Source organism: Bactrocera tryoni, chromosome 1 (assembly GCF_016617805.1).
Source record: "Bactrocera tryoni isolate S06 chromosome 1, CSIRO_BtryS06_freeze2, whole genome shotgun sequence".
Taxonomy (NCBI): Eukaryota; Metazoa; Arthropoda; class Insecta; order Diptera; family Tephritidae; genus Bactrocera; species Bactrocera tryoni.
Window position 1 is genome coordinate 1,780,695 of NC_052499.1, and position 18,364 is coordinate 1,799,058.

General features: G+C 36.1%; 2 protein-coding genes across 8 annotated transcripts in view; one reads left to right on the plus strand and one right to left on the minus strand.

Moving 5' to 3' along the window:
• LOC120775674 overlaps nucleotides 1–6,354 on the plus strand; it is a 41,697-nt gene extending 35,343 nt beyond the window's left edge. For 4 of the 6 annotated variants that reach the window (XM_040105960.1, XM_040105979.1, XM_040105986.1 and 1 more), the window contains exons 5-7: nucleotides 5,344–5,432; nucleotides 5,621–5,678; nucleotides 5,749–5,850. In XM_040105960.1, coding sequence (XP_039961894.1) covers nucleotides 5,344–5,432; nucleotides 5,621–5,678; nucleotides 5,749–5,850 — 249 coding nt within the window. Of the gene's footprint in view, nucleotides 1–4,313; nucleotides 4,403–4,465; nucleotides 4,536–4,609; nucleotides 4,853–5,343; nucleotides 5,433–5,620; nucleotides 5,679–5,748 lie in introns of those variants that run through there. The other 2 variants (XM_040105996.1, XM_040106005.1) reach the window with 2 other exon arrangements.
• LOC120775658 (poly(U)-binding-splicing factor half pint) overlaps nucleotides 1–18,364 on the minus strand; it is a 249,908-nt gene that overhangs the window by 4,841 nt on the left and 226,703 nt on the right. For both annotated transcript variants that reach the window (XM_040105925.1, XM_040105933.1), the window contains one exon: nucleotides 2,575–3,142. In XM_040105925.1, coding sequence (XP_039961859.1) covers nucleotides 2,575–3,142 — 568 coding nt within the window. The remainder of the gene's footprint in view (nucleotides 1–2,574; nucleotides 3,143–18,364) is intronic.

Here is an 18,364-nt window from a genome sequence, read left to right on the forward strand (position 1 = left end):
ACCGAGGGGTGATAAGGCACAAAAGTTCATTACAATTATAGGTAAATTTACAGCTTTGGGGATCAATAGTTTATAAATGGTGGTTGTATAAATATTAATTAAATTTAAATACTCAATATACTATTGGAAAGTTACGAGTACACTGCGATTGAGTCCTACTTATAGATTTACGGGTAATTTGCTTTAATGAGTTTTTAAACAAATACGATTACAATTTTATATTTGTCAATGTTTCATATGCGACAGTTATGTGAAAAAATGTTGTAGACAAATACCTATGATTCTCGAAGCAGAACTTGTCAAACGAGTGCGCAGACTGTGTTGAGCATATGCAAAGTGAGTAATGTTGCTTCTCAGCGTAACTCCAGTATTGTGCCTGAAAGCGAGCTTCTTTGTTCAGCATTTTCTCATAGTTATCCTTTAATGCTTGCAGCTCAACCAGTTTTGGTGAATGCGAGTAGTAGCTGTTGTTTGTGCGTAATCCTGTCGCGCAGCTGCCATAGTACTCTTCTTTATTTTTGTGTTTGCGCTTCACCGCGGCCATTGACTCAGGTATGCCACAATTTCAGTTGTAACGCACACAAAAAATTAGCATTGTTCAACTGGGTATTCCATGCGCATGCGTTATGTACCTATCCTTGCTTGTGCCGGCTTAACCGCTAATATATTTTGCCTGCTGACTGTGTTTTCTCTAAATTCAGTACAAATCCATAGTAATGTTGTTTTTAATAACGTTAATAAATTAAATTCGACAGCGTCAGTTTAGAAAATACATAACCCACTGCTTTCGTTTCGATTTTACCATAGCTTACTTGATAAATGATTAACTACACCACTACGTTTGTTTATGTTTTACATTTTCTGTTGGATATTAGCTGAACCGAAATTTTGTACGGATTTTCGGGTCGTCAAATTTTTATTACCATTCAGTTGTAATATAATTATTCTATATATGATATACCTGAATAGTAATGTGCAAATTGTTTTCCTGATTTTTTGAATATTACTATAACTTAAAGTTTAGATAATGTTATTTAAGCTTCCTGTCATTTGAAATAATTTCATGAACTACGTGATGCTACTTTCAAAATATATAAAATATGAGCAGTTAAATATACATATGTATATAAAATATAAAAATATAATTTTCGATATAACCAAATTTCATCCTTAACACAACATTGAAGACAGGTGTGTTTTTGCCTTATCCGAAACACGAAATATATATTTGGCTAGTGTGCAAAAGCAAGCACACTTCCCAGTATGCAAAAACAAACAAACAAGGTCACACAAAGAGTAAAGTAGTACGTTTAGAATAAAGGAATGCATAAGAGCAGAACAGCACGGAATTGTGAGGGCAATATCAAAAGTAGTGAAGGAAACTCATTTCTCAGAGTCGCAAAACCGAAAACTTGTAAATAAATTTTGAACGAAGCGGCAGGACATGTCGAAATTGAATGAATAAATAAAAAAGCAACGTACAAAAGGTAGCAAAGCAGGCACAATAAGCTGTAACAGGAGTAGACGAGCTGAACCGCAGACAAGTAAAGAATAGCAGTACCGAATGTACTGTTTTAAATTCCTGTTTTTATTTCAATTCCAAATTATCCTGTGCCATAGCCCTACAACGAAGCCCAACTGTGCGCTGACGCGGCATGCCACGCAAGGGCGAACGTTTTATACGCTTATAAGTATGTACGTTATATTGTAATATAACCAATTGAATTGAACAGCTGTAATATTGCGCCTGCGCGTTGCCGCCGGTTTTTATATAGTACAATAATACAATCGGCAAGCCAACAATATATTCGAATCAATGGCAGATGTTTGCGTCAGTTGGACGCGGTGTATACAGTATGAGCGCGCGCTAAATGTTTACAATGCGCCGGAGTGACGAACAGTTGGTTTGATTTGAGTCACAGGGGCGAATGCCCTACATTCATGCTTTGAACATTTTTTATAGCAGGACATTTTGAATTATGACAAATTGCATTTTCTAAGGTTGATTAAATGTAGGTTTCATATCATAATAGGAGTTGTAAGATTGCTTACTTCTTATGAGTTTTGTTTATTTTCGGAAACTCTTCTGCGTAGCTTGACAGCACTACAGGTAAAACGCAGCTTTCTTACAGCTGCGCGTAGCATTCGGGAACCTATTACAATACAACGGATTCTATTAATTTGAATGCAGTATTGTTCCTATGTTGTTGTTGCGCGCTCATACTGCAGAGGTAAAATAAAATGAAAAAGGTGCAGCTGCTTGCCAATTTAGACGGCTGGCAGCTCCTAAGTACATAAATGGTACGTTGCCAGCCTACCACGTAAGAAAATACAAAACCATACATGAAGTAGTAGTAGAAATATGATTAGCAAAGGTAAATCAAGTATTTTAGAAAAATTTTACAGATGAGGACAAACATTGCTACACCCAAAGCCATCGTAGGCAGCCATTGAATAGTAATAGTAGACATAACAAATAAAAATGCTTAGGTAAATATTGTAAGTAGTAGTAGTATTGTAATGAAAAAGTATTCCTCCGCATCAACGCTAGAAAGGAGAACACTACGTGCTTACCTGTGTCACGGGATCCTTCATGATTAGCACATCGGTGACGGTGCCGAAAACTCCAAAGTATTCCTTTAGTTTTTCCGACGATGTTTGCCAACTGAGACCGCCAACAAAAAGTTTGCCTGGTGCTGGATCTGTGGTGGAACTGCCATTAACAGGCGTCGATCTGCCAGAAGAGCTGCCCTTTACAACAGCACCATTGGCGGTGCCATTATTACCACCAGCAACTGCTCCAGCATTACCATTCAACAGTACCATGGTGTTTTGTTGCGCCTGTTGTTGTTGCTGCTGTTGTTGTTGTGCGGAAGCGTTGTTATTTGTAGTATTCTGCTGTGACTGTTGTTGCGCCTGTGCTGCTGCTGCTGCGGCTTGTGCTTGAGCAGTCTGTTGAGCGGCGCTATTCTGTTGTTGCTGTTGAGCCGATTGACTCTTTAGAACTGCAGCTGCTGTATTGGTCAATGTACCATTTACAGCCGCAGCATTGACCAGCACATTGTGTAGGTCACGGTGTTGTTGATCGATGAGTCCAGCAGCGGCTGCGGCTGCAGCTGCAGCAGCATTATCAATGGGATTGCTGTGTGGAAAGAAAAATGTTGGATTGGTTGCAGATTCTTCCTTTATACGTGCCGCAGCAAGAGGTATAGTATGAGGATGGTGTTGTAACATGGTAACGCCTTCTTTTATGGCGTGCACTTCACGTCTAAGCTGAATTTTGAAGGATAACGGCGTCGTACTCGCGAAAACGGTGTGTGTCCAGCTGATTTGGACTATTAATAGCGTGAAAGTGAGGTTAGCATACAGGTGGCGACCGCGAATACAAAATTAATCGAACGAATTGTCTTGCAAATGCTATAGTTTAGAAATTTTAGATAACTATTAAATTACGCGTTTACCAAATAACGTCTCTCAGTTCAGAAGTCTTGTACGTTGTAAAATTTTCAATTTTTCCACACGTTGAGAAAAATAAACAGCAACGCTTTCCACACGGTTGCCCTAGGTAACTACACAAAGCGGTTGCTCAGTTATTTTCTTGTAGAATATTTTCTGTTTTCAAGTGAACTTTATGGAGTAGGGAATGTTGTGTTTTTATTGTTATATTATATTTCTTGCACATATGTATACAAATTGTAGAATATATCTAAATAACACTTGCCGTATCACTATGACGATTGTTTGGTTTTTTCTGCACTATAACCGGTTATCTAATGTTTTTATGCAACAAATGTGATGTCAACATGCAATTTATTCGAATATTATTCAATATGAAATTATCGTAATGCTCCCAAAAATTTACAAATTCACAACATTCTTCAATACAATTTCTTCCCTTTTAAAATATGTTTGGCTTCAAGCATTTGCTTTTATACTCGTCCACTATTTGTCTGTACATTCGCAGTACGAAAAGCCGTGTAATCCTCGCATACATGTTGCTGCAACATGTTCGTTCACTCAGGTAGTTTTATAAGCATAGCGGATAGCACATGCGCTTTATTGCTGAGTACGTATGAAGGATCGACAACATGTTCGGCGCAGTGTTAGCAAATGACATTTCGCCTTTCATGCATGTAGATCAAATTTCTACAAAAAGGAATATGCTTTTTGGAGACTTATCGTATATATTCAGAACCTATTTAGCAATATAGCAATTTCTTAAACAATTTGTATTTGACAATATTAGGGTGTTAGCAAAGAAACCTAAGTGCGCCTTATTTGCTCTACCACTAATTTCTCGAAACTTGTTCTAGACCATACCGCTTGTAGTTCTCACATTATGCGGCTTAACTTGCGAATTTCTTGCGACCCTGCGGATTGCACTTACGCGCGACGACGTATGGTAAGCGCTAATAAAATCATTTTATATAAAGCAGAGGAAAAATTGAAACATTTCAAAATTTAGTTACTTTGGTAAAATGCCCTATGAAGATTACACCCGCCTTCTCAAAAATAAGCCTCCACCAATAAAAAAGGTGCGTCCATCTCATATCCGTGACCAAATGATAAACTTTGCCGTTTTGTAACGAAAATATTTTAATATTTACAGTTGCGCACCTACAATCAAAGATACGTTTGGCCAGCAGGCTTGGTTGACGCCTTGAAAGATGGCGAGTTTTGAAAATTGCTTGTTTTGATATTAACATTATAAATTTGAGATTTGTCAAAATTTTATATACAAATGCAACTGTAATTTTTATATTCGCATATATGTACATAAGTATGTTTATAACAATTTCATTTACACCGTTCGAAAACAACTTTTTTTTATAACAGAAAATATAACAGTATTTTTTGAATGCATCACAAAAATCAAAATTTCTGATAAGAAGAACGCTCTAAAAGTACACAAGAGTTCACAAGCTAAAGTTTTACTTTCAGCTCTCTTTTCTTTTTTCAAGAAGCAAGTTTTTATCAGAAAACAATATGGATGTTTATTTATATAAAGAATATGTATGTATGTATGTATGTCTGAACATATTTTTATAAGTATGTTTTGAGCAGAGATAATAGTTTTGTGCTCTGGTTTCGTTCTTACTTTTTTTAATTTTTGGCGTTAATTTTAGTAGTCATATTTCCTAGATACGTATCAGTTTTAACTAAATATGTACATACATATATAAGTTGTTCTAGAAAGTAGTATCTTACTCCAGTTTAGTAATTTCTATCAAAATAAGCTTGTAATTAGTTAATTAATTTTCATAATTTTAAGTTTTCGAAAAATATTTTTCAAAAAAAAAACAACTAATTTGAATTTTTCTTTGCAAATTGAAATCTTTCCAGTTATCGCCACTTTTTATCATAGTTGGTGGAGCGGTTTTGGGTCTATTTTATGCAATCGTGCGAAACGGTCTGTCACGTGACGATGTGCGGTAAGTTAATTATATAATAAATATGTAAACTTAGCAAGGGCAAACAAAATTCAGGATGGGTTAGACTAATTTAAAAAATTATAGGTGGATAATGAAAGAGGATCTAGTTAAAGTTTGCTATGTGTGAACACAACCTTACGCCCACATATTAATTAATTAATTAATTGCTATTATTTTTTTACCAACAGTTTCTATTCGAGTGGCAAAATGAATTGCGAAGACGTGGAAAAGTCCGGACCCAGAAAGGTGAGTGCTTGTTGGTATTTTAAGTTTTTAATAATATAATTTTAATTTTATCAAAAAATATTTTTTGCAGTTTCTGGTATTTAATCAAAAATACAAAGTACCTGAAGGTTTGAAGGAAGCACTTGCCGCCATTGAGGAGCCAGCGGAAGAGAGGACAAAGAAGTCAAAGTAAAAACTGTCCACGGCTAATAGAAGAGTACTGGCTTATTGTACAATGTACTACAATTAATAAATAATACTACTTAATGTTAAGAATTAGAAAGCGCTTACAGTTGAAGTGAACTGATTGAGTTACAGTTAAGAGTGCAGTGAAATTGTATCTATGCGTTACCACGTAAAAATTGTGTATTATATGTATAAATTTATTTTTTTACTTGAAAATGCACACAAAGAAGGAGGGTTAATATGCATTTTACTATGCGACGATGAAGAAATGTGTAACTACGAAAAAAGAACGCTAATGAAATTGTCCTAATTTTGCATTTGTGTCGTTTGAACGAAACGTTAAGCAAAACACGAGCTCTTAGTTTATGTTGTAAAAGTATTTATGAAATTTTTTATATAAGTTTATTTTCTATTTGTTAAGTATATATTGATTTGTTTCTACGTATTAAAGTATTTATATGCACATATATGTAAGTGCGTGTGTTTAATAAAACAAGTAATTTTACATGTGTCTGTTTTTAAATATTTTTGAATCAGTTTTAAAGGATTCACTTAGGAAGATAACGGTAAATACGTATGCATATGCCTTTTAGTTCATCACAGCAATACACTTTTTTGGAATTAGGTCGACTCAAAGAAATAATATATAATACTTACCTATTCACTAACTTCTCTAACATATATTGAAATTATTAATATTCAAAAAAAGAAACGTTTTAATCTCTATTCATAGAGCAATCAAAAACTCCTACAACGAGTACAAAAAGCACAGACCCAACTCGGAATGAATAAAATGTCACAAAATGTTAAGATATCACACTAACAGAAGTTAGCACTATTCCTAACAGTGATTCTAACATTAGCAGTGCTAATGAAGAGCATGTTTAAGCAAAGAATGTTAATAACTATTCATTAACATGAAGGAACATTCATGCTGGAATGAACATTAACATTATGTGCATTTTCATAACATTAATGTATATGCTTATGGATTTTATTAACTGCACCGTGCATTAATATGTTTAATTGTTTATAATAATTCAATATTTTATGGCGACTTAAGAATTAATTTTATATATTCGTAAAGAAATGAATTCATCTAAAGAAAAGGTCGTTCAGCCGATAACAGAGCTAATATAGTTTACAGAAAAAAATCATTCGTCAAATAAATGGATACGTATGTTCCTACAACCGACGATCTTGTTTCAACATCCTGAAGGACATGCCGTTCGGCAATCAAAAATGTTTATTCGAACGCACAAATCATTTAATTGAGTATGAGGGACGAACGAGCGTGTTTCGTGATGAAAGTGAATACATACATACATACATACATTTATTTAGGCGTATATGCAGTATTTCCTCTAGCAAAGGAATGCATTGGCAAGGATACTTCGTAATATGATAACCATGTACACACAATGTATAAATGTACGCTAGGCCACATACGAGTATTGGCAAATTAGTAAATTGTAATGCATACCTTTGTTAAAAAACCTACTGCGGTCGGATGTAAATATGTATCCAAGCCTACGTCGATATGCATGTCTGCACCCGCTGTTATTCGACTCGTTCCCCATTGTCAGGACAACTGTCGATAACAATGGTCTAAACGAGTTAAATACCAATACATACACAAGAGAAGAGTGCAATTTGCATGCCTGCATTATGTAGGTAAATATGTATGTATGTGTGTAAGTAGATATGCATATTACTAAGAAGTCGGTAGCAGCTCCCACTCTATAGCTATACATATTTTGTTAATTATGTATATAAATTTGCACTTACATACATATGTATGTATGAACATGCACTTAAGTACATACGTATTGTTGTAGGTAATTTGATCCGTGCACATGCTCGGATTAACCCTTCGATTAATAAAGTTTGCTTGCTTAGTAATAGGTGCATGGAATATATTTCCAAACTCACCATAAATAATTTTGTATTGATTGCAGATATTTCCTTTAATTTAATTAATATATAGGAAACCAATATCGAAATCAGTATCGGTAAACTCTTTGAGTTACTATCCATATGCTAATATATGTACATATGTATATATATTTTTTGTGATGATAATTGGAAAAAATATGCTTATGCTGACTGTAAGCCAAGCTTGAAGATTTTTGTTTATTTAAATCGCCAAAAAGACTCTTGTGGGCATAAACATATCACTGAAAGTTCTCCAATATAGATTCAGGATCATCTGATTCTAACGAACTACTTCATTGTTAGATTTATTTCCGGCCTCGAAAACTATTATATAAGCGTGAGGAGTAACAGGGTTGTACAGCCAGTTACTACGCTGAGTGTTTTAGTCTGATACTTTCTGGTTTTAATTGGTTTAATTGAATGAAACGGTACAACAATCCTAGTTACAATCAACAAATAGGTGAACCAAACGTTTAAGGTTGACTGAGAGGATTCGACAGGCCATTTAATATCGGAGAATCTAGTTGGCAGTGTCGAAATAGAAATATCCCTTTTCGTGATATGAATCCCTGAGAATGATTGGTATGTAAGCAAATGACACCTGAATTAGTTAGAAGGGCAAAAAGTAGCACACAAGTTAATTAAAGCACCCTTTACTACTACATACGCACATATCTTTTAACTGCAATTAAACTCTACGCAGCAGTAGACGAAAAAATCATAATTGAAAACAAACATTTTGCTTGTGGTGTAAAAGAAAAACAGACATATGAACATATTTACATATGTGTGTGTGTGCAGGATGTCACTAAAGTTATAAGCGAGTTGAGCGATGTGTCGTTGTAGTGATGTTGCTGCCAGTGTACTTGCCTCCTGTTTGTGTTGCTGTTGTTGGCAGCCTGTCAGTTTTCACACAGTCAAACTAAAGCAAAGAGGATGCTGTAGGAGCCTTAGGCGTAACGCCTAATAAACACACGCTCTCCCATACATACATACATACATATATATCCACACACAGCTTCGCAAATTTCTGAAATCCCCCCACATCGGGCCGTGAGTGGATACAGAGCGGAGTTGCATGGAGCAAATTATAAGAGCAATTGTGAATAGAGATTGAGTTGGCTATGGGTTTTCCAAGTGAAAAATCGTTTATCGTTCCATTGCGCAGGCGCTCTAATGCCACACTTCAATCACTTTCCATTATTGGAACATTAAAAGCATGGAAAATTTTCGGCGAAATGCTCAAAATGTGTTGAGCATAAGAATTCGTTTCACCAACACTCAGGTATGGTGTGTATTACTCATAGCAATAAACAACAACGAGCACAATTATGTGTTCTACATACAATGAAGTGAACGCTCCCTTTACAACAACACAAAAAAATATAAAAGAAGTATATGGCGTGGGTATCCAGTTGGGGTATGAATCGCATTGTGACACAAAGAAAGTAGATAAATACATAGATGAATATTTGCGATGCTTCAATTGCCATTAGAGGGTTATCGATTTATTATGCTCAATTTCAACGCAACGCGCGTAGCACCGTGGAGCCAACATTTGGCTTGCATTCAAATGTGTGAAAATGGTTAGCGATTGATGCCGCGGACTTTGATTTGCATTAGGCAATGGAGCAATATTCCTTAAAAATGCATATATTTGTATCTGTATGCGCATTAATATGTATGGCACATAAGATAAAAATCGAATGGTTCCGCTACATAAATGCAATTTTGACGCGAGCGAAGTGCAGGCGCTTGACTCAGGCCAATGCTGCGGTTGCAAAGGCTGGCTGCTTGCTTGGCTTACATTGCAAATGGCAAAGTAATTCAATTCAATCGCTGAAAGCGTTTAAATGACACAAGTTGGCAGATAAAAGCGTATTTGAGTGGACGTAGAGCGTGTGTGAGGGTGTACATTATACATCTGTATGCACATAAAAAACGTTGCATACTGCAAGGCGCTATGGGCTGATACATTTAGGTACTTAATTGCATGTATTGACATTATTACATGTATTTTAATAATACAGTTGATGCATTTCGAGAAGAGCCATCATTAGTTCACAAAGGGAGATTATTTGATTGAAAAATACAATTTTCTGCTCGGGAAAATAATATTATTGGTAATATATGATATCGCAAAATGGTTGTGAAGGCTGAGATTGAAGATGGAAATATTAAATTAAAAAAATATTAGACATGAGGCATCTGGAGTTGGCTTCTAATTGGCATACAGCTTATGGTAAAGGTTCCAAATGAATGTTCATATTATATTTTCCGATATACAAGGCTTCTTCAGCTGTTTTCGTATAATCTGTAGTAAAAAAAATTTTGATCTTGCTTCTCATGTCATTGTTGCATAAAATTTAATGATATGATTATATCAGAAATACACTTGAAAAAATATTTAAATATTTTCACTGATTGATAACATGATTTATATGTTCAGCCACATCCGATGGTACACAGCAACATCAGCTGTATCCCTGTTATTATATCTGAAATGTTATAATAAGTCTTTTTTTTATTTTATGACCACTCTCTCATATTAGCAAGCAAACGTTAAACTGAAAATTTCGGAAGGTAATATAGCTGACTAATTGCTCCTAACCGTTAAAGATAATATTGACTAATTTATCTTATGAATTATTTATTTGTATCTAGTAGATACTACATTTATTGAGTGCCATATAAATTCGTGACGGTGTGTATATTGTTCACGGCAGTTATTTCTAATTATATTACGTAATAAAATTTATAACTTTATTTTATTATGATAATACCTAACGGAAGCCATTCATTTGCTTTAGTACTCATAACTACCATACCTCATGATATGATCTGCTTTCTTGCAAAAGTACTCTAGTTAAATTCAATACAAGAGACCGTATAGATAGCAGCTTGCCACTCTGTTGCTATGCAATTATAGCTGCCTTCGATTTGTCTGCTCACTAACTTTGTGTGCTGTTCAGTAGTAAACTATCTACTAGAAAAAAATACGTCAATTATCGAATTGACTTAACATAAGAGAGAATGTGCAAACCTTATTAAAGTTGTATATCCGTTTGCTGTCGTAATGTTATAGAACTTCATTTTGCACATTTTGGAGCAGTCCTACCATTGTGCATGGCTCATGAAAAACTACTTTCAAAAACGAAAATAGTGAACTTAAGACTTGAAGTGGCAGAAATCATAAAGCTTGAAACGAAAAGGTTACTAAAATGTTTTTTTTGTTTTTGTTGCGGAAAACAGAAATTTTTCCTGAAAGAAAAAAAGTGCAACACAACAGCGCATGCGTTAGAAGACATGTTAGAGCAGTTGTCAGTTTGTTTGAATAACTTGTATAGCAGTCTTATACCATGTTCTATGATTTATAGAAACTTGACTATTCCCTTCTCGGATTTCGAATACATTTCCCATTAAAAAAATACCTTATTGAGATTTATCAATTTATACAAAATTCCTACTCAACGATTTCTCTTCATACAACTTAGATATAAGTCTAAAAAAATATTTCTAATAACGTCTACTCATTCAGCGTGATATTATCTTATACCATGTTTGGTGAATACCTTCAACTGGCGTACCTTTGCAAAAAGCATAAAATATTTGCTACATTTCATATACCCAAACCGCCAACTTTTATCCGTCCCGTGTGTATAAGGAACACCCAGCACAGCGGCTGCGGCAATAAAGTTGCGACTTTTGGCATATGCCTTTTGTATGTGCGCTTTGCTCATTCATTCGTTTCTATTTTAATTAGTGTGGTGACATCAGAGTCCACTGAATTCCGTACGAAATCGTGCAAAGGATACTTTGGAGAATTAAATGCTGACAGTTCCTCCTCGTTTGTCTGTGTATGTATGAGTGCGCGTGTGTATGTGCGTGTGCTGTGGCCTAATTCGATTAGTGGTCACTGAGGTGAGTAATGCGAGCAGCAAAAGTTTGTATGGCATAATTGCAAATTTTAATTAATACTCAAAGCCTCAAACTCAAATTTAGAGATTGGTGGCACTACTTCGACTCTGCGGAACATCGCCTGGGATGTTGGCCCAATGCCAACATTTTACTATAAAAATTCGAAATAAGAAATGATATTCTTGAAATTTAACGGTTTTTTGACACGGCTACTACATCTTAGCGCCACCAACAACAAGTCAAGACCATTTGCATTAATAATAAAAACTCCCACTAACGTGTCAAACGATTATAATCATTCAAAGTCGTCCTGGCATAGCGAAAGTCACAAAACTTGTGCAAAATTAGGCACTCTTCTTCTCAATTTGCTCTCCTGTAATTTCCATAAGCAAATTTGCTTTTATACATTTCATCTATTAATTTAAATAAAATCTAACATAACCTCTAAAGAAATATACTCATATCTATTTCAAATTCAGTCTTTCAATCCAAAGGAAAATACCCTCCGGAAAACACCTGTAAATCGATGCAAAAACATCGTATGTGTAAATAAATGAAATTTTAAAAATTAAATTCAATATCCGTTGCTTTAAAAAGAACACATGCTTACATACATGTATACATATGTGTGCACACGCATTATCAACTAGCGTCAGTCAGTCAAAAGCACGACCTCCTTTTTTTGTCCTTCTCCAAAGTGCACTTATAAGTGAATTTTTTCCCTTTTATATACATATTTACTCCACATCCTATTACTGAACCACTTCCTGCGCACTTCGGGGAATTGTGCGATATGTATGTTTGTGTGTCGAGTGAGTGAGCGAATGAGTGAAATGAGCCAAGTGCCTCGTCAAATGCACTACTTTATATATATATGTACATATATATCAGTCGGAATCAGCATGTAAAACGGAAATTTGCGTAAGCGAGAAATGAATGGAACGGAAATAGGCGTAGCAACAGTCAACTGAAGAGCATAACGGACGCGATACACCTACATGCCGCATCTACGAGTGTGTATGTATGTATGAATGCACAGCACAACCGGTTTGAAGGCGCGAGGAAGCTTGTATACTATAAACAAGTTTGTAAAAAAAGGAATTCAAAAATTTGGTGTGACCCTGTGAGAAACTAAGTATATAACTTACTCATTCTGGTTTCTACTGGGGTTGTTGCCAATAACGTCATTTAAAGTCTCACTAAATAAAGTTAAAGAACTTCAAATTAGAAACCCCTGGCGAGCATAATCCAGGATGTTACGCCGTGCTGCCCAAAACCATATTTGTGAGGTCAAATTTCGGCTTACGAAGATACTTAAACAATTTTAAGGAACATAAGCTCAACTTTAATATCATTCATGGGTCTTTCGAGAACTTTTAAGTTAAGTCTGAATGATTGATCATAACTTTACAAAAATTTGCCGCAATAATGAGTTAAGTATGTGTGTTCATGTGCGTTTTGGTAATCATTTTTACCTGCCAGTTCAACAAGATTCACTTCTCTCAAATAATTCATCTACTTTTGGAGCTTTCTTGACTTTATTTAGAAATGTCATTGAAATCGCTGCATATATGCAGTTTACAAATTGTTTACGCGCTGCAGTGATTTCTTTCTTGCGTGTTTCCGGCAGGACACATACACACGAAAACACCTTTTTATGTGTAATCTCGACATTTTTCCTTCCGCCAATTGCCGTAGGAAGGGCAAAAAGCATATTTTTTAATTAAGACATTATATTTCGAACATAACGGGGGAGCAGAGAGCCATATTGGAAACAATTACTCTCATTTGACAACAACAACTGCAAATATCAAAGAAAATAAGCGAGGAGCACAGTCTTTATGCCAACGGCAAACAAACTGACTGAGGATGTGCGAGTATACACACATGCTTACACAGGTAAAGATGTACAACGTATGTAAAAATATGTTTGAGCATATGTGTGTGTACGAAATTGGCCGTTATTGTTTTATATTGAATATTTATACAATACAATGCACCGCCAGTCCCCTCCGCACAATAGGTAGTGTGTTCAAAATATGTGGAGCCTGCAAACACTCTGATGCGTGAGGGCAGAATGTCAGAGAAATGCATACATACTTGCACAGGAAAAATCATTTAGGCGAGCATCAGAGTTCATAGAGCATACATAGAAACATTGGTGTGTGTGAGTTGTTTGGAATTTTCTGCGAAAATAAATTTCCGTTCAAAATCCACGTCATATGTAGTTTGTTTTTTCCTGTCGGGGTAAAGCGCTCTTGGTTCTCATTGCTTCTTCTTGTTCTTTCTTTTCTCAACTATTTTCTGATTCTACGTAGTATACTTATACAAAGGGATGATGACGACAAAGTTGGCCGACACGACGGCAGACAACCGACCAGTACTTGCTGGCCTTTAATAGGCGTAGACACAATACGATTGAGTGCTGTTAACGAGTAGCACTCGTTGGGGGAGGGTGAGAAACAGCATAAGATATCGAGAGCAAGTGAATCGCTTGCGCGCTGCCATAAACACTGGAAGGCGTTACGTCGAATATTACAACGAGCGTAAGCATAGTCTTAGGGGGTGTTTTCCAGTACCCTTATACGGATTATCAGTTTCTTTGGGACATATATGACGTTGACGATGAACGACGAACTATAAAGGAGCGAGTAGCGATTCGCGAAATTGAGAGCTTGCCATAGAGAGTTGTTCGGTTGATGTGAGTTCGTGTATATACATATGTTTACGTAGGTATCTGGTTACATGCGATGTAACGGTGAACTTTTCCACGAGCGCATACATCCACATGTAGATATGTAAATATAAATGTAGATCTGTGTGTGTAATTATATTTTCTGTGGAATACACAGTAAAAAATGTTTTCCTTTTATGAAAAATAAATATTTTTAATATCATAAAAATTAAGTTATATAAAAAGCAAATGAAGTAAGAAGGTGGTAACTTAATGGAATAGAAATACTAAAAAAATAAATGATGAACAACAAAGTAATGAATTTGTATTTGCGAAAAGTCGTTGCATACCTGGGTCTGAGAGCCAGACAAAAATAAATACTTAAAACCTTTATTATTTCAAAATATACAGAAAAATTGTAGCACACGTTTAGGCTAACATCAAATATTTGCTTTAATATTTTTTCAGCTTCTCTCTTATTTTGGTGCTGTTTCTTGCTATTTTGTTTCAATTGAAGGATTTGACGCATTTTAAATCTTATCCAAGAAGCTGAAGTCTTTTAAAAGATTTTCCTGTTATTATCCTGTTATCGTAGTCTTAAATGTAGACTTCGTAGGAGTGTTACATAGAAAAATATTGTTAAAAGAAGACAGGGAAAAATTACACTCACACTTTTTTCATATCAAACCTCATTAAATCTGTTATTATCAAACAGATGTACTGATCTGATCTCACAACAATAAGAACGTCCTGTCTTAATTCTTATATTAAGTAGGTACACCCCCAAGTTGGTACAAAAGCGACAGACATACACTCCTAAACATATACATTTGAAACTTCACCAACTTTTACATTAACGACTATACGCTTACTTAGAGCAGTCGGCGAACTCTCTGTGGTTTTATTCTGATTTTTCTCAGCACCACTCATTTTGGTCACTCCGCGCTGGTAACACACACACATGCATACACACATGTATGCATTTACTACCACTCGTTGGATAGCGCTTGCAGCAACGTCAGCAATACCGTCACTGGAATGCACATAGCGCACACAGCAAAGACTTTCTCGTCCGTGGTGCGCGCACCTTTCTTCGCAAAATCTACCCTCACACAACGTTTACTCAATGAGCTCGCCGTCAGTCAGCTTTTGGATTTCGTACGTGCAATTTCGGCTTGAGCGCCGATGGCAGACGGGACGGCCTACATATATACATTTTTGTTAGGCTAATTTACTCATACATTTAATGGATTTAGCAGGAGGTTGTAAGGGAAAATTTATTTAAAAAATATTTGTTTCGAAGAAAATTGTGCATTCGGAGCGAAATTTCGAAGGGAGTTTAGCACTACGGCGTTGAAAATCTAACTTACGACAGATAAAATGAAACAAAGTGGAAATGAAGCTAACTGTCTTCAATTTCAAACGGTTTTGAGTGCGTAACGGTAATACTTTTCGACACTAATACAACGAAATTCGAATATGAGGAAAGTCAAACGCCAAATATATGCAAAATCAATCGTTTGCCAGTGATATTGTCCTGTCACAGCAGTACTGTTCTTCTCGATATGATAGCCTACTGCTGGGCCGGGGCATTAACATTGTCTTGCGAATGTGAACAACAACAGCAGCAGCAGTAAAATTGATGAAGCAAAGCCAAAAAAAATTGCGAAATCTATTTAAAAGCACCAAAGAGATTTGCTCACGAATATAAGCACTTCAAAAGCATACGTTTTGGGGCGCACGCAAATTTCGTACTGAAACAACCGGAGTATTACTCATTACCTTAATGATTTTTGTTTTCTAATCATTTAATTTTTGTTTAATAAATTTCGAGGCATACTTTCGGGCGCTACCCCATGTTAAGAATGTGTATTCGCCTATATATATGCATATATTCAGATATAGTTAGATACATATGTGTGCACACAGAGCAGCGCGTCGGTAAAACAGCACTTGGCTTAGCATGAAAATTTCCGGTATAAGGCGAAAAGCAGGAAAAATCAATTTTCCATTTTTAAATCGAGCAGCAGCAGCAGCCAACGGCACAGATGCAGCAGCAGCAGCAACAGCAAACTTAGTAGCGGCAGCAATGGGCTAGCCATGGAAAGCTGGGCGGCATCTGGCGCAGCAGCAGCTAAGCTGAATTCGGACTTCATTGTACGCAGCGCTCATAAAGAACGGATAAAGGATGCTTCAAGTCGACAGCACCAAAAAGAGATGGATATTGTTGCAAACACTCAGTACCTTACACGAACGCACACATACACACACACAAAGCCTATATTTATCAAAGTTGGAAACATTGAATGGAAGCTGAAATTGGAAACACCATGGCAGCGCACCGTTATATGTGCGTCTGTGGAACATGCGGTACATATGGATGCCAAAATTGTGGAAGCCGTTCAGGCAAGCTAATAAATTATTCAAAGCAAAGCGCAGAGTAGAAAAGAATGCCACGAAAAATGTTGCAGGAAACAATACAAATTGAAAATATCGATTTCTCGCATAAAAAGCGGCACGACTGGTATATTAAACAATCGTGTGGCACACATAATCACTACTATTTTGTGTATATTTCCAACGTATTAGCGTAATATTTAGTAAAAATCAATAAACCACCACCGCAGCGAAGAAGCTATAAAGTGTGGCATGCATAAAAAGCATTATAGTACGCCCTTACTTGCAACACCACCTTAAACATTATACCGTCCGCACACACACACACTGAGTCGAGCGAAACGCACCCACTTAATGTTTTTGTGGGTACCTACAAGCACGCCGCACACACACGCACATATACCTTCAATACAACAATAACAAGAAATTTTAATAATAATAATAATAAAACGCTCGCTTACAAGTATGTACAACATAACAAAAACGAGCGGCGGTCACACAACAACAAAACAGCCAGAAATACTTTAGTAAAATTAACAACAACAAAACGCACAGCAAAACCATTGTCCGCGTGCCGGTTACGGGGTTAAGAGCAACCCTGAGTCACATACACACAGCCACACCTATACTACTGCATTTATGTGCGTGAAGCTACTTGCGGCATGGCCTAAGCAACACTCACCCCAGTAGACGTACGCCGAGTGTTCACCCTCTTACCCTTCGGTTAATTTTAGTTTTAGTTTTCTCCCCCCTCACAACCGACTTTTTCCAAGTACTGTGCTCCTGTCGTTTACATTCTTTGTTGTTTTGTTGTTAAGTTGTGCATCCTTTTCAACAAGTAAAGTTGCCGTTCTACCCTCCCGCTAACCGTTGGTCACAACTATGGCGTCTCCCTGCCTATATTTACCCCCCAACCATCATACATATATTTAACGGTCGTTACTTACATACACTCATGTCTATATATAACTAAATATTAAACATATACAAATATACGCGTATGCTATACTGAAAAATGTACATTCGATCATTGGCCGCTTGATAAAGCATATAGTAAGGCGTTGGCGTCGACTGCGACGGTACCCTCATTTCATGAACTATGGAAATGTGTGTGTGCATGTATGAGTGTTTACATGTAGTGTATACATAGCAGCGTTGACATCAATGCGCTCACGGAGCTTTCGAGAACATATTCTTATGTGTATGTGTAAGCTTTGCCTTTCTAATTTGGAAAGCTCGATTCCTTTCCCAAAATGTTTCAGGTGGTGCTTTAGTAGTTATAGTTGGAAGTGGAAACATTTTTTCCGAATTTAGCCCTATGTTATGTTTTATCAAAGTTTAGATCGTAAAATACTCAAAAACTTCGATGATTAGTATCTATTGTTAATTCGGTTGTAATGGGGTATTTTGACCCAAATTTATACTTATGCTTCAATAACTGCGTATTTCACCAGACCTTAGAAAAGTGTTATTAACTAGTATTTTTTGCTATTTGATCTGAATTTATTTTTAACACGTCACACTGGAAAATTTTAAATTAACTTTCGGAAAACGTGTTCAGAGGCTACTTCGAAAAGCAATTGAATTATTTAAGACT